A 17,348-nucleotide genomic window follows, 5' to 3' on the forward strand; every position below is an offset into this window, starting at 1 on the left:
ATATTGACAGAAAAACACAGAATTGTTGACATTTTTGCACATTTATTAAAAAAGAAAAACTGAAATATCACATGGTCCTAAGTATTCAGACCCTTTGCTGTGACACTCATATATTTAACTCAGGTGCTGTCCATTTCTTCTGATCATCCTTGAGATGGTTCTACACCTTCATTTGAGTCCAGCTGTGTTTGATTATACTGATTGGACTTGATTAGGAAAGCCACACACCTGTCTATGTAAGACCTTACAGCTCACAGTGCATGTCAGAGCAAATGAGAATCATGAGATCAAAGGAACTGCCTGAAGAGCTCAGAGACAGAATTGTGGCAAGGCACAGATCTGGCCAAGGTTACAAAAACATTTCTGCTGCACTTAAGGTTCCTAAGAGCACAGTGGCTTCCATAATCCTTAAATGGAAGACGTTTGGGACTACCAGAACCCTTCCTAGAGCTGAACCCTTCTAGAACCCAATCTGAGCTATCGGGAGAGAAGAGCCTTGGTGAGAGAGGTAAAGAAAGATCACTGTGGCTGAGCTCCAGAGATGCAGTCGGGAGATGGGAGAACGTTGTAGTAAGTCAACCATCACTGCAGCCATCCACCAGTCGGGGCTTTATGGCCCGACGGAAGCCTCTCCTCAGTGCAAGACACATGAAAGCACACCTGAAGGACTCCAAGATGGTGATAAATAAGATTCTCTGGTCTGATGAGACCAAGATAGAACTTTTTGGCCTTAATTCTAAGCGGTATATGTGGAGAAAACCAGGCACTGCTCATCACCTGTCCAATACAGTCTCAACAGTGAAGCATGGTGGTGGCAGCATCATGCTGTGGGGCTGTTTTTCAGCTGCAGGGACAAGACGACTGGTTGCAATCGAGGGAAAGATGAATGCGGCCAAGTACAGGGATATCCTGGATGAAAACCTTCTCCAGAGTGCTCTGGACCTCAGACTGGGCCGAAGGTTCACCTTCCAACAAGACAATGACCCTAAGCACACAGCTAAAATAACGAAGGAGTGGCTTCACAACAACTCCGTGACTGTTCTTGAATGGCCCAGCCAGAGCCCTGACTTAAACCCAATTGAGCATCTCTGGAGAGACCTGAAAATGGCTGTCCACCAACATTTACCATCCAACCTGACAGAACTGGAGAGGATCTGCAAGGAGGAATGGCAGAGGATGCCCAAATCCAGGTGTGAAAAACTTGTTGCATCTTTCCCAAAAAGACTCATGGCTGTATTAGATCAAAAGGGTGCTTCTACTGAATACTGAGCAAAGGGTCTGAATACTTAGGACCATGTGATATTTCAGTTTTTCTTTTTTAATAAATGTGCAAAAATGTCAACAATTCTGTGTTTTTCTGTCAATATGGGGTGCTGTGTGTACAATGAGGAAACAAAATGAACTTAAATGATTTTAGCAAATGGCTGCAATATAACAAAGAGTGAAAAATTTAAGGGGGTCTGAATACTTTCCATACCCACTGTATATATGAATAAAATTGTACTATATAATCACACACATACACTGTATAAACATAAAGGCTTGAGATGGGAAACTTTTTGGATGATCACATAGCAGAAAGTAAAGCAGAAGTATTATAATATCTGTATGTATGTAGGTATGAGTTAGTACAAGACCCAGCCAAATGGGTGAGTGTTGACCCGAAGACAGGAAAGATCACCACAGTTCAGAAGATGGACCGGGAGTCTCCACGTGTCAAAAATGGCACCTACACTGTTGTAGTCCAGGCTATAGATGACGGTAAGCACCAAAATATCTGTTCTCAGTATGTTCAAACAATTCAAACACTATTCAAAATGTGAACTATGACAACATTGAGAATATATCCATAAGATACAGAAGTTTTTATTCAAAGTGATGCCAACTAGTTGGGTAAAGAGGAGGAAATGTGCAAGTAATGAGGTAAAAAAGAAAGACACAAGAATATAATACTTCTTTATTAATTTACAGAATACTGCACACTGCACAGTAGGACACAAGTTCTCTTGCAAAACTTTGCAATTCAATGAGAAACATTGTATTCGCTCATACAATTTTGATATGGAAATATGACAATGGAGAGAAAACATGACATAAACATGAGGACTTGACAGTGACCAAAAACAGACTTGATAAAACTCATCAACTGCAGGTTACAAAGCTAGAAAAGAGACAAAAAAAAAAAAAAGCGCTATATATACGGAATCACTTTATTTTGATGATCGATTTTGAACATTCTGTTGACTATAAGTAACTTTGCAACTATATGTCAACTAACTCTCATTAAAGTTTCAGGGCAGAATTATTATTATTCATTTTTTTAATTAAATTAAATTATAAGCAATATATCTCATTACAACCAAAGTTATTATACTTTTGCATTTTTAAATTAGTTTTTGGAACAACATGAGGGTGAGTAATTACTGACAGAATTTTCATTTTTGGGTGAACTAACCCTTTAACTTGAACAGACTTCAACGTGACCATAAAAAGTCTTCACAAAACAGCAGGTTACAATAGCAAAGCTCATCAAGAGACTAAGAAAACATGAGTACATAAACCAGTGGTTCTCAAACTTTTTTGGTTGTGCTCCCCTTTAAACCTGAAAATATATATATTTTATAAAGTCGTATTTTGTCGTTCTTAAAAATCCTAATTTAATCTCTGTACACAACTTTTTGTTTATACCGTTCACAGGACAGCCTCCAGCTACAGGGACATGTACTGTTGTGATCTTCCTGGGTGACGTGAATGATAATGCCCCCAATCTCACCTCCAAAAACGTGGTCATGTGCGGGAACAAGGTCGACCGTGTCAATGTGATTCCAACAGACCTTGATGGTCCTCCATATTCAGGTCCTTTTACCTTCTCTTTGGGAGGAGAAGAACAGCTTAGGAAACTCTGGAAGCTGGAGCCCACCACAGGTCAGTCACAAGCATTTATTTTAGGGACGTCTCAATCAAGTATTTGGAAACACCCGATCCGAGTCATTGAATATTGAGTATCTGTCAATACCGAGTCCTTATCTGATACTTTGTAGATGTACATTTGATCATTTGTTACAATTGTGGACATTGTAAACAGACTGTGTGGTCACAATTATGATTATGGGACTACTGATATAAACTTGTTATATTTTATAAACTTCTTGTATTTTTACTTGTCAGTCAAGTCAGAAGCAAACCATATAGCAATGCGTTATGCCAATGATGTCTGACGGCAGATAAAAATAACAGTAAATAAATAACTTTCGGGTAATTCCTTACAAAAGTGCACATTAAATATGCTAAACACGAAAGCTTGAACGTGCATGTGTGGTGCACGTGTGGTGCACGTGTGGTACTTTTAGACATACACTCGCAAACTTCCCTAATAAGTAAAAAATAGTAAATAAGTTCCATAGCAGATTCCAAGTGATCAAGCCTAGTGCGGTCCATTCAAACACATTGCAAGGGTTCCGCCAGTAGTGGCCGCTCGTGCAACGTAAGCAATAACGTACATCCGAGTGAACGAGACGGAGGGAAGTTAGCGAGGGAAGGGCATAAAACTTTGGACTTAAACGCAGTTGTAATTAATGAACGCATATTGAGCTGCTTCTTTTCCTTTTAATGGCCCCTTGACGGTGCACACCGCCACCTACTGCATGTCACCTGCGTGACAGCAGACATAAAATAAAAAGGATAGGGCTTAGGATAGTCCATACCGATCAGTAAAAAAAAAAAACCTAAATCAGCCCCGATATCGATCCTTGAGTTTGGCTCGGGACATCCCTAATTCATTTACAGTTACACGGTTTATGGTTGAGGATGTTTCACTATTTATCTGGTCCCATCTGTTTTCAGATAGTTGCACTGTAAAAATCATTCTCTTAATCAGTGTTTATGTCCTATGAAAATAAAAAAATAAATAAAAATGAATGTGAGAATAGCATAGCTGGGACTTCCTTATCCAAAATATAATTTAGGGAGGTGTATGCTGTAAGATCTCATAGTTTGACACCAGTGTTATTTTAACATAATTGATATGTGGTTATAGTTTGTATCAATAGCTTTTATTTATTTATTTTTAAGCTTTTATTTATTTATTTTTTCCGCTTTTCATTTTAATTTGCTTCGTAAGCACCACTATTACTATATCTGACATACTTCTTCTTCTACTTTCTTCCGTTCAAATTTTGGCACCTAACTTGTCACAGACCCATTTTATTGAGGACAACACTGCAGTGATCTGGTGTACAATTTACATCCAGCAGGCGTAAAATCCCATAGACTTAACATTGGACAGAACTTTGTGACATCATATCTCCGCATCAGAATGTTGTAGAGACTTGTTTTCAAATTCCATTTCAACTTCATAGCTACGCCCTAGCAACCAGGTACAGCACCCTAGAATACACCCCATAGACTTCCATTTAAAAGAATGAGATGGATATCTCTGGATCAGAATATTATAGAGAAATGGGGGTGGGCTCTTTTGTCTCAGACTGCCATGTAGTCTTTAAATGTCAACCTGCCAAGCAATGATTTTAAGGACCCTAACCACTACATAGCAACATAAACAAGTCAAATCTCAGCATCAGAACATTGGAGTTGGCTCTCTAGCAAACATGCAGAATACCTTAGTAGCTGCCTGAGTTTTGGCACGGCAAGCACCACTCACTTTCTATTCAGAAAATGTACTTATCTAGTTTTAGTTAAAGTTTAATTTTGTTGTGCTGTTGTTGTTTTTTTTTTTGTTTTTTTTTTTGTTTAGTTTTAGTAGATCAAGCTAAACTAAATGAAAATGAAAAATGTTTCATTGGCTACTAGCTGAAGTAAAATAAGCGTAAAGTCCCTCTGTACCTGTAGTCAAATATTTTTTCCCGTAAAATTCCAAACCAAAATTACATATTTAAACGTTTTTTCCTTGAAAAAAAATCTTCATGACTTGAATGTAACTCTACTACACCCTTGCCTCATTTGTTATACACGATTCTATGAATATGCAAATGAGCCCCGCCTCCACTCACTCACAGCAGCTCAGAGAATCACCAGCGATTTCAAACTGTGTTTTTGAGACTGTCTTTGGGTCACTGTAGTTTTAAGGAGAAAATACTATACATTTACACATGGTTTGTCATATTAAAAACCACCACATAGACATAAACAATATTAAAAACTTGATTTTCACCACAGGGGTACTTTAATGTTTTTTTTGTTTGTTTTTTCCACTGTAATAACCCTGTTTCACACTATCATTAAAGTTCTGCTGGGTTTATTTCATATAGGAGAAAGCACCTCTCTGATAAGTTTGACATCTCTACCATATGGAAACTACTCGGTTCATTTGAAGATGCAGGATCAACAAGCGCTGGAGTCAGAAGAGGTTCTGCAGGTGATTGTGTGTGAATGTACGGGAGGAGCCGTGTGTCGTAGCCGTCTTCCTTTCTCCTCAAGGCTGGGTCCAGCAGCCATCGGTCTCCTGTTAGCCGGATTTCTCCTTTTTGCCCGTGAGTTTTCAGACTAAATAACAACATCAAATGTGCATCTTCAACAGACAAACAAACGTGAATTTGTGAAAATGGTGACGTCATGCGCATTGCGTGTGCAGTCTATAGGTGCGTAGTGTTTCTTTACAAAGTCACATCGCCAACTACTGGCCTGGCATGAATAATACAGCGTTTTTAATAGTTTTCACAGAACCTTGTGAATGTACAGATGATGATATTTTCAAAACAATCCCCAAAGGAAAAACGTCAGCATTTTTAGTACATTGTTCTCTAGTAAACATACCCATAGTCCACTTATTTGATCATTTAAACAATGTGCAGTTCATATAATATCACTTACTCTTAAATCTGAATGTATGCAGATTAATGTAATACATAATGACACACCTTGTTTGTTTGTTTGTTTTTTTGCAGTTCTACTCTTTTGTTTAATCTGTGACTGCCAAAGCAAGAACTTTCAACACATACCTCTGAACCTGCAGGACGAGGGCAACCAAACCCTTGTCAAATACAACGAGGAGGGAGGAGGCTCAATCTTTAAGGTGTGTAAAACTGGTCTTGTTCAGAGTTCAAATGATGAACCTATGACACTGACATCAAACCTATGACATTGGTTATTGTCATAAGTGTATTGTGATTGTCAAAACATTTTAGTAACTAAACTGAATTTTATTAGGTTTAGTGGCAACATGTTACAATGTTTACATGGTACAATTTCTGGTAAGCTACGTTTTGTTATTATTGCTTGACACAAATTTCACAATTTCAATTAAATTAAATTCTTGTGATTTGATTTAATATTGACTCATTTGGATAAATATTAGGTACACAAGAAGATAGGCGTTCTCACCTAATGATGTAAACATAGCTACAGAGAGCCCTATCTAGTCTAGTCTGTCGGTCTCCGTGTCCTCTTTGCTTCGCGATTTTTCTGTACGTGAGAAAATGGATGTGTGGCATGAGAGTGTGTGAAAAGTGTCAGTCGCGTGAGTCTCACGGTGAATGCGTGAGAGTGGGCAGCTCTGTCATGAAAGCAGAGTACATTCCAAAGTATCAGCAGTTTGCATGAACTTGTTTACCTGAGAATACGAGGAGCAACATCTGTGGTTTAACTGTGATGAATCATTTTGCCTGTCATTTTTTTCTCCTTAGCCCGAGCCTATGCTTACTTCCAAGTTTGGTCTGATGGAAAACATGAAAATTGGATCTGCACCAGTAGGTTACATACATGTTTTTTTTTTCTCTTGTTGCTTTTCCCATATCATCATTTATAAATGACAGAGAAATTGCATTTAAAATACAATAATAATATTCAAGCAAAAAACTAAATACAGTTTAGTATTATCATATTACATCCCCTTCAGCCAATAATGTACTTGACATTTTTGGCAACAAGGAAGTGAAGGAGAAATTTGCACATTATGTCACATGCTGTCAATGCTCTATTATGAGTTAATTTTAGACTAAACTTAAAAAATGTCATTGCACATCCAAATGTGTTTGGTCATTTTTATTAATGCACATTTTGCAAAATCAATGACTCAAAGACCAAAAAATATGTGCGTTATGCATAAATGACAAAGTCCTTTTAGGATACACATATTTTCTGTGTAGCTGCACTATTGTTCATTACTGGCGGCAGTATAATAGCCTTTTTGCCTGTGCTGTAGGTTGATGTTAGTAAGTTTTATAGAAGTCAGAGGGGGAAAACTGTACTTTTTCCAGAAAGTATTGATTATAGTGATGGCAATGCATCAGAAAATATGATCGTAGTAAGAAAGGAAGAAGTTAAAGATCAAGCAGGATAGAAGCAGACATGTTACATGTGGAAAGTGTGGGCTACACTGAAAAAGAAGAGTCCTGTGGATTTTCACTTGTGCTACAATCACTGATTTGGAATTCCAAGAAAGAAGCAATTTTAAAGATTTTTTAAGTTTTTTTTTTTTTTTTTTACATGCGAGTTCCAAAAGAAATGTAGTTGCGCAAGATGAAATGGAACGTTAATTTTTATGTTTTTTAATGTTTTCTTCTTTTTAAAAAACAAAACAAAACAAAAAACACTAAGACCTTTTCAGAGTTAAAAAATGCATTTGAATGTGCGTGAAGTTTCAGACAATTTGCCAAAAATAATTGACCCTAATAGGACAAAGTCAGTTATAAATGACAAAACCCTAAAAAAAAAGGTAATATTGGGGACAGCCATAGGATTAGACATGTTGTATCCAATTTTGGCACAGTGAACAGAATCCCAAGATGAGTTCCACTGAAAAGTAAAGAGCTTCATGTCGCTACATGCACTCTGTATAAGACTGACACTTGAAAGCAGCTTGTTAGCTCAACTGCATGTTAATAATACACACTTGCTATAATTGGGCTGTCAAGCTTCTTTTACATGTTAGGACCTGTTGTGCCAAAATCATAATAGTCAAATGATTTGACACGGCGCCAAGCACCTTTTTATGACTGGCAGCAATAGTAGGTTTTTCTCACAGTTTTGTGGGGACTTTTACTCCATGTCTTTTAAATTGTACATGTCTTCTAAATTCTAATGCAAAACTGATCAAAAGTTAAGTGACAGAAACCTTTTGTAACATTATAAAGGTCTTTGCTATTTAAAATCAATGCTGGTCTTTTGAACTTTGAATCAAAGAATCCTGAAAAGAAATAATATCACGATTTCCACAAAAAATGTAAATCTGCACAACTGTTTTCAATATTGATGATAAATGTTTCTGCAGCATCAAATCATCATATTAGAATGAGAGGGAGGGAGAGTATATATAATATACTTTATATATATATATATATATATAAAAAAGTATATAAGCATGAGATCTGTAACTGCTGGGATTTTAACTGTAAAAGTAACAACAGGACCTAAAAGAAAGTGATGTGACATGGCCCTTCAGATCTCATACTGTAAGTTAATAACAAGCTACTAACAATGTATATTACTGTTTTTGCAGCCTGAGTACCTGATTACAACTGATGGATACAGGAGGGCTGATAATAGTATGCTGAGAAGCTCTGGAGGGGTAAGTGTCAAATCAAGTCAATGCGTCGACTGCCGAGAATTAATCTTAGATCATTCTGTTGGAATGCATGGAAAAGTTAACTGAAACAGGTTAACTAATAATGAGCAGAGAGGATACTGGGAAATACTTAAGGTTACCGCAGCTCACAGATGCCATACATTGGCCAACCTTTAACTTTTATCCAATAGCTATTTGCCTAACAGAGTGGGAGTGTGGGAGTGGGAAAGAAAAAATACATGATAAAGCATCCAAAAGATCTCAAATGAAAAGGCAAGTTGAGACTGGTTAGGTTTCCTAGTTGTTTCACTTAAAATGTGACTAAAAAGGCACTGTAAATGGTGAATGACTCACCGTTTACAGTGCAAATGTGCAATTTCACCGTTTGTGCAAAAACATGATTTTTAGAACGAAAAAAAAGCAAGAAACCTAAACCTAACCATCAGTAGGGCGTAAGAAGATCATACAAATGAGAACGAATTCATACAAATTAGCCACCAATTTGACAAAATGTAAAATAGTTGTGAATTGCTGTGAGATTTTGTTGGCATAACTATAGAGGCATAACTAAAAGTGAATGGCTTTTGCTAGACACATGTGACTTTTTTCTTTGTTCTAAAAATTCAAAAATGTAATAATACTGAGTAAATATTATACGTCATGTTCATAAGTAACAGTGTTCTTTTGGTAATGTGAAATATTAACTAATTTATTGCATCTCTCACAGTATCAGTATAACTCTGGGACATTCCAGGAAATGTCCAATGGCGGAGGTGTGTCGAGCATGGTGAGTGACTGCATCCATCAAACTGAGATATGGGTGAAGCGGGACAGACTATAGGAGTTGTTATAGAAAACAAAGAAATGTGGGATTTTTGTACCTTCTACCTTGACATGAGTCACAGTGGGGTTCAAATGTCTGAGACCACAAACTCTGCTAATTAAGTTTAAAACTATGTAAAAATGAAAAAATCATTCTGCACTTTTTTTTAGATTGTTAATCAGATGCAAATAAATGGTAGATTTCCTTGCATCTACTACATCATTGAACATAAGTCTGATTTACAGACCATAGCAATCCATTGTACAATCGAGTTTGTGCAGTCTGTCTGAACTTTCAGCATCATTACTCCAGTCTTCAGTGTCACATGATCCTTCAGAAATCATTCTAATATTCTGATTTGGTGGTCAGGTGACATTTTTTATTCTTATCAATGTTGAAATTGATTTAAAAAATAAAAATAAAAAAAAAATAAAAAAATCTGTAATGTTTCCTTGCTGAATAAATTTATTTCAGTCATGACAACTCTCGCAATAATTTTAGCATGTTATTGAATATGGCAATGTTAATGTATTTGGTCTTGGGCAGACATGGACTTGCTACTGCTAACAGAAACACAGACACACTACTGTGAGCATGTAAGATCTGCTGCTGCTGCATAAATATACAAACAAAAATCCCGAAGCAGATCTAGGCAGGTGGAGGGGTTCAGAGGAACTCTGATAGCAGGACTAGCTTACAGCAAACACTGAACCAGACTATTTAAATGTTGAGCAAGCAAACTCATTGACTGTAGGATCAGCAGAGGCCAATCAGCTTGTGCCATGCAGTAATTATGTGATTGCTTGCAGATTGCATGTAAAGGACCACAGATCAGCCTGCGCCCTCTAGAGTTTCATGACTGAACTAGATATTAATTTTAAAAAATCTTACTGAACCCAAACTTTTAAACAGTAATGTATATACAGTAAATGTATATGGGTAATTTTGTATTATAATGGATATTTAAAGTTGCAGTCCGTAACTTTTTTGGGTTAAAAATTATCCAAAATAAATTGAGCAAGTACATAATCAGCCAGTGTTCAAAACTCTCTGCTTGCCTTAGCTCGATTCAAAACGGTAAGCTTTTAATAATGTTTTTAATTCCCGTGTTAAAACATTATTACAGGTTTTGTATTATTATTATTTTTTTCTTTCGCGGGAAATTCGAGCATGTCTTTGCGTCATTACGTCACATCTGTACACATAAAGAAGGAGTCTCGGCTAGTAGGCTATATTGCGTGTGAGGATGTTGGAGGTGGAGATTTATAGTCTTTTCTCGCAGCACTTGATATAATTAAACTTATCAATTTTTATGGCGGATCCAGAAAGGTTCAAACAACAATCACCAGTGACAACTGGTTGTAAAACGCAAAAGACTTTGGACTTCAGAGTGGCTACAGAAAAAAAGAGACTGCAACCGGGCCCATGCGAAAACAAGGATAAATATCGGAAGGGCTTTTGAAAGGAAAAAATTCGATTATATTCCAGTTTTAAATATGCATCTGATTACAGATACGTGTGTTTGTATTTCAAAGAGAACCAGTTCTAAGGAACAATAATTTGTTGGTATTAGAAATTAGACTGCACAGAAATAGAAACTGAACTACAGATAGCCCTAATACACATTAAATGTAGTCACGCAATGCTGATGCTGTTAACATTAACAATTTGAGAACAATGTATAATTTGCACGGTTTGACGTGATCTGATAAGCGATCGTTAGATTTAATCAGCGTGATTTACTGCAATGCTTTTTTCCTCTCAGTTGGTCAGAACAAAAGTGGATGTTACTTGTTCAGACAACACTTTCCAGTGAAAATTCTTATGTTGGTCATACTTCCAAAAAGTAGAATCTGTGATTGCGAATGACAGTATCCACACCGACTGACAGGCGCACATTCTCCTCAAAACATCAGATTCATCCGCGCTGTGCCATGCCGAAACACAACCCACGTAAAGTTGATAATTCCGTGAATAACTGCAATTGCAGATTTCGAACAGAGATGGCGACAAAGAGGAAAAACTACAGACTGCAGCTTTAATAATATAGTTGTTTTTTTCTCCTCTCTCTAAAGCCATTTCGTAAACAGTCAACGGTCCGAAGCTATTGGGTAAGCTTTTCAAATGATCCTTATAAATTACAAAAAAAAGATTAAGAAAAGATTATTGAACACTTATCAACTAAAGGTTTTGAAACGTGTTAATGTTACATAGTCATAATTTTTTTAACCATTTTCATTGTAGTAATAGCTAAACTTGTTAAATACAGAAATAACAAATACAATTAAATGAACATTTAAAAACAAAAAAGATAAGTACTTGTTTCAACTAAAGTCTAAATGAAATATCACACTTGTTTTTAAGAGCGGAGGCAGCCAGATGTCCCGGTCATTCAGCTTGGCTCGACCAGAAAGAAACCTGGAAGAACGCATCGAGAGGGTGAGTCCACTACACAAAACACTTAACTGGCATGATTTTCAGGAAACCTGTAGAAATTATGAGAAAATTATAATTTTTAGGTAGCCTATAATTTATACTGATATAAATACATAAACACACTCTACTAAAGTCCAGTTTTACTGTAAATTTAAGAATATTATTTTTGAAGCATATTTTTAAGCAATCCATTTTAAATAATGTTTTAGCATACTTTAAAAATGTAATTCACTGTCTGACATACTGTGCTAAAGAGTATTGAACTTTGTACTGGATTATCATGTCAACTTCAGTTCAATTTCATTTTAAAATATTTTATAGTGTCTTTTTAAGAACTACACTTCCAGGTCAGAGCCTTGTGGGCAGTGTTCTGACAAAGGGGAAAAAAAGGCCAACAAATACCTTTAAGAAAGTAAAATAGTGTACTTAAAAGAGGAGAAGGAAATGAGATAGAGAGAGGGAAAAATCTCATGAGCTGCTGAGAATGTCTGTTATCATTTCACCAGTGAGATGATATTTCACAATGATTCATTCACAATAACCACTTATATTACAATACTGTTTATAGTCCTGTGTGAAAAGAAGTAGCCTTTATACTTTTATAAAGAGTAGTATTGCGGAAATAAATGTATAAACAAGATACTTAAGTGTAAACAGAACGTAATTTTTTCAGGCATTGTATGTAAACTGCACATATTATAGTTTAAATTGATATAAAATGCAACTAATTGATATTTTACCTTCTTTTTGACCCATTTAAGTTGGATTTATGTACATCTTTATCAATAATTTTAATGTCTTTAAATCTTTGGGTTAAAATGTGACTTAAAATATAATTTAATATAATTTTTATTGGAAGTTGTATGTCATGTATTAAAACATATATATTTCTAATGACTCATTTGTAATGACAAAGCTGCAATTTATTACATTTAAAATATATTAACTTTAAATAAAATACTGAATGACAAATTTAAAATTATTATCCAGTACTTTAAATGTGCTCTAGTCAACACATCAAAATAAGTGTACTTCTTTAAAGCATGATGAAAGATTATTAAAACATAATGACATGATTACAAAGTGCACTTTTTAAAAGTGTACTTCAGTATTTCAAGAAACAGTCATGAAAATATACTTTCTTTAAGAGCATTTAAGTGCCTTTTATTTCATTATATTATCTGAAAATACATAAAATATATATTTATGTATATTACACATTCAGTGTAATTAAGTGCACTTCTTTTTCACAATGGTTATATAAGTTTAAAGTATGCTTAAGGGTAAATGCGAATCAACATACAGGTTAATTTAATTTGCTTTTATGTCAGTTGTTGTGGAAACGAGAACAGTTTAAATATTATTGCACTGCATGACTTGCTTGTGGTACACTACTGGCAGAGAAGAGACCTTGCTTCAACTTGTTCCGAGTTGAAAATCAAGTGCACTGTCGCCACCTGTCTGCTAGATCCTTCATTGCACAATGTAACAATGTACGAAGATCTGCAGACCGTGTAGTGAAATCACATTCTATCGGCTATCAAAAGCTTTAAGATTGTTTTTTCTCTTTCCATTATGTCATTTTATAGAAAATCAGCAGATTTTCGGAAGACCATCCTGAATATTCCCCATATCAATATGACTATGAGGGGAAGGGCAGTGTTTGCCAGTCACTGGATCAGCTGACTGTTAGCAACCTTGGTGATAACCTGGACTTCCTTCAGGACCTTGGGCCAAAGTTCAGCACTCTGGGAGGGATTTGTCAACAGCCAGTGGAACGCAGGAATGTCCGACTGTGAAAATGGATGATGACTTGAGGCTTGAGCAATGCAGCTTTATATCGTTTAATGATTGTTCCACATTTCTATAATGCTTTCAGCTCAGCTGCAAAGGGGTACCAGGGATTGTTTGTACTGTGTTTTTTTTTTTTTTTTTTGGAGAGAGTGCTCTAGGACATCATTGCTCAAAGACAAGCCTTGAATTTGAGCACCATGAAACCTGCACAGGAGCAAGGCGATCATGGAAAAGCTGTAAACATTACGTCTTCAGTGCCAAGACTGGCCTCAAGGAACTATGTGATACACTATGCATTTGTGCTCATGATATATAAGGAATATATGCATAAGGAAGGATGTTGAGTGTTTGAATTGAAAACTGCTAACTTGACTTCAGCTTGTGCCAGCCTGTTTGATCGTCTTTCATCTGAACTTCCATCTTTTTTTCCTCAGCAAATGTAAAGCCACACTTTCCCAACCACACTTAGCCATGCTGATTGTGTAAGTGAGTTTTTGTCTGGGTTGTCCTTGACATGATGCTTGTGGGACGCTGACTTTAGGTACCGTATTGTTTCGTGCCCTTTGCTAGGATGACTTTGCATTGCAGAATCTCTTGTGTATTTAAAGGGACAGTCCAGCCGAAAATGACAATTCTCCCATTTACTCACCTTCACGTTGTTCAAAACATATTGAAGCTTATTTCCAGGTAATTGTGTCTTTTTATCAAGAAATTCTGACAATCTTTTCAGAATTCTGAGTTTACATCTGCAGTCATTTTTATTTATTTATTTTTTTATACACCTGACCTGTCCGTATGTACATGCAGAATTCTGGGAAATTATGAAATATAAACTTGCAGTTGCAAGATGTATACTTGCAATTCTGAGAAAAAAGTCAGAATTGTGAACAAAAAGTCACAATATATATTTTTTTCTATTTTTATTCTGTAACGAAAATAAGCTTAAAAACAAACCTGCATAACTTTTTTCTGTGGAACACAAAAGAAGATACTTTGAAGGACACTGGGACACTGGGACTGTGACTAGAGACAATAAGGAAAAGCAGAAACCATTTTGGTGTGAGCAATGAGAGAAAGAAAATGAAGATAAAGATGGGTTATCACTTCAACAGAGAGCCTGGCAGGTGGCAGTAATGCACCATCAATAATTATTACATCTCCCTTCTGTATGCGTGTTCCCTCTTCTTAAAGGGCTTTTGTTCACCTGGGTTTTTCATTGTTGTTATGAAGAGTGGCTGGAATTTTAATTTTTATTATTATTATTATTATTGTTATGCTACATTTACATTTTGTAAGAGTGAACACAAATGCAGTGTTCATCTATTTCTTTTATATTTCTCATTGTATTGTAAATAGTTTTTTTTTTATTTTTAGTTTTAAGTAAGGATTTATATTTTAAAAAACGTTATCTGGATGGTTTTGGTGCAGAGGTGCTGAGGGCCCGAGATGTTGTCTGCAATGTTCACTCTTTCCGTGAGGAACAACCTCTCTAAAAATTTATTTTTAACATTATCTGAATAAATATGATTACAATGATACTTTAACATTAGTGGGCCAAGCCATGTAAAATTTTATAGACAAGACAAACATCTGTAAATTTGATGAGATTTAAATTTATCAGTTTTTTTAGGCAGTAACAGTGGTGATAGGTATTTGGCTTCCTATCAAACACCTTGGAAGCTTGATGGTAAAGTTGCTGCACAGGCTGTTGTACTGGAGGCTTGTGCCCAGCTAGTCAAACACTATGACAGATATGGCATGATCATGGCATTTAAAATATATAGTAGCTGCCTTTGTAGTTAGACTATTTCTGATATGATGGAAATTTGACAAGATGAATTTTACTGTACTTATTACCTTTTTAATTTGTTTTTTTTTAAATGTTAGATTAGAATCAATTATTATACCTAGATATTTAAAATCAGATACCGTTGATAGCTGTTCCCCTGCAATATAAATATTGGGTGTGGAATTTTCTGTTGACCTCTTCGTGAAAAACATATAAGCGGTTTTCTTTATGTTTAAATGAAGACAGGAATTATTAAGCCATTGCGTGACATCGGCCGTAACTGCCGTGAGCTTAAATGCTGCTTGGTCGGTGCATTTACATAAATGACAGTATCGTCTGCATACATTTGAATCTCAGACTCATTGCATACAGTGGGAAGATCATTAATGTATAGGCTGAACAACAGGGGCCCTAAAATTGATCCCTGAGGTACACCAATATCACAACTGATGGCCGATGACACCTCATCATTTATCTTGACCATCTGTTCTCTGCCTTCCAAATAGGACTGCATCCATTTAATAACATTGGGGGAAACCATGATCCACAGTGTCAAAAGCTTTCTTTAGGTCTAAGAATATGGCCCCAACAACTCCCCCTTTATCTAATTTAGATTTCACATTCTCAAGGAAAAAGCAGTTTGCAGTTTTCATTGAATGGTTGGATCTAAAACCAAACTGCATAGGATGCAATCTGTAAGGGCTGTTGTTGAGTTAGCTATTAAGTTAATCTAGAAATTAGTCTTAGATCGAAATTCGGCACAACACTGGCTGTTGCTTGTTTTCACACAACAGTATCAAACTTCTGTCATGCTGACACAATGACCCCAGGGGGTCTTTTGAAAAACTTTCAACTGTTTTACTCAAAGTCAACGAAAACCGCGCAGGACCAAGCCATTTTACAGCTGATCGCTGTCAAAAAAGTTCAGGTGGAATTTCCTAGCGATGGCTGATTGAATGTATTTTTAGTCCAGTGCCAGTATATAAGTTAAATTTACCAAGTTCAGAGGCTGTCATATGTGGATCAACTTACTTTGTTGTGTATTTTCAACAGTTTCAATTGAAAAATTAATTTAATATTGATTCAATTGATTAATTGCATTTTGAAAAAAAAGTGTCATGAATTTATTGCATTTTGGGGGGAAAAATTATCTATTTTTATAATAAATCTTTGAAAATCTGAATTTGAATTTCCTTGATGAATAAAAGTATTTCTTTCTCTAAAGAAATCTTACTGACACCAAAATGTTTAATGATACTGTATATGATACATACTACATATACAATTGTATTATATAATCACACAAATACACTGTATAAACATAGAGGCTTATGTTTATACAGTGTATAAAGAACACAATAATAATAATAAATATAATGGCAAGCAGCAATTATCTGGGCCAAGCACAACAGAAGCAAACAACAAAACTAGCAGCAGACCAACTGAAAAAAAGTAAATAAAGAAAAAACATATTGAAAAAAACATTTTTGTAAACTGAAATAAAAAATAAATTTCAACATAAATTAAAAACTAAACGAAACTAACAACAGTTACTAAAAACCTAACTGAAATAGAATAATGATTAGCAAAAATAAATAATCGTTTTTGTAATTAATAAGCTCTCATCCTGCACTGGAAAATCAAGTCTCGCGCATGACACGGCGTTCTTAACATGCGGTCCTCAAGTTAAAATAAGTTCAACTTTTAAAAGACTCAAGACCTTGTGCTTTTTCCCCATTTCACTCCCTGTGGTTTTTCAGCTTTGCCATCAAATGTTTTTCAACCTTGGTTTTTCAAAGCAAAACCGCTTTCTGTGTGAACCAGCCCTAAGAAGCAGAAATGGCCATATAAGTATTTATTTCCATCATGCAAATACAGCTGTACCTTAATTCCAAGTAAGATAACCATCTCATGTGAAAACTAAACAAGATACCACACATATTAGGCAGGATACCACACTGAGCAGAAAACGGAAAAAACAAATA

The 17,348-nt window shown here is 35.7% G+C and overlaps 1 protein-coding gene across 1 annotated transcript in view; it reads left to right on the top strand.

Moving 5' to 3' along the window:
* LOC311073443 (cadherin-like protein 26) overlaps positions 1-16,604 on the top strand; it is a 29,296-nt gene extending 12,692 nt beyond the window's left edge. Inside the window, exons 10-19 of the mRNA XM_084099217.1 lie at positions 1,619-1,761; positions 2,698-2,925; positions 5,268-5,489; positions 5,904-6,031; positions 6,642-6,704; positions 8,456-8,524; positions 9,249-9,308; positions 11,420-11,455; positions 11,709-11,783; positions 13,370-16,604. Coding sequence (XP_083955343.1) covers positions 1,619-1,761; positions 2,698-2,925; positions 5,268-5,489; positions 5,904-6,031; positions 6,642-6,704; positions 8,456-8,524; positions 9,249-9,308; positions 11,420-11,455; positions 11,709-11,783; positions 13,370-13,579 — 1,234 coding nt within the window. The 3' untranslated portion in view covers positions 13,580-16,604. The remainder of the gene's footprint in view (positions 1-1,618; positions 1,762-2,697; positions 2,926-5,267; positions 5,490-5,903; positions 6,032-6,641; positions 6,705-8,455; positions 8,525-9,248; positions 9,309-11,419; positions 11,456-11,708; positions 11,784-13,369) is intronic.
* The last annotated feature ends 744 nt before the right edge of the window (positions 16,605-17,348 follow it).

Source organism: Abramis brama (assembly GCF_963993115.1).
Source record: "Abramis brama genome assembly, chromosome: 22".
Taxonomy (NCBI): domain Eukaryota; kingdom Metazoa; phylum Chordata; class Actinopteri; order Cypriniformes; family Leuciscidae; genus Abramis; species Abramis brama.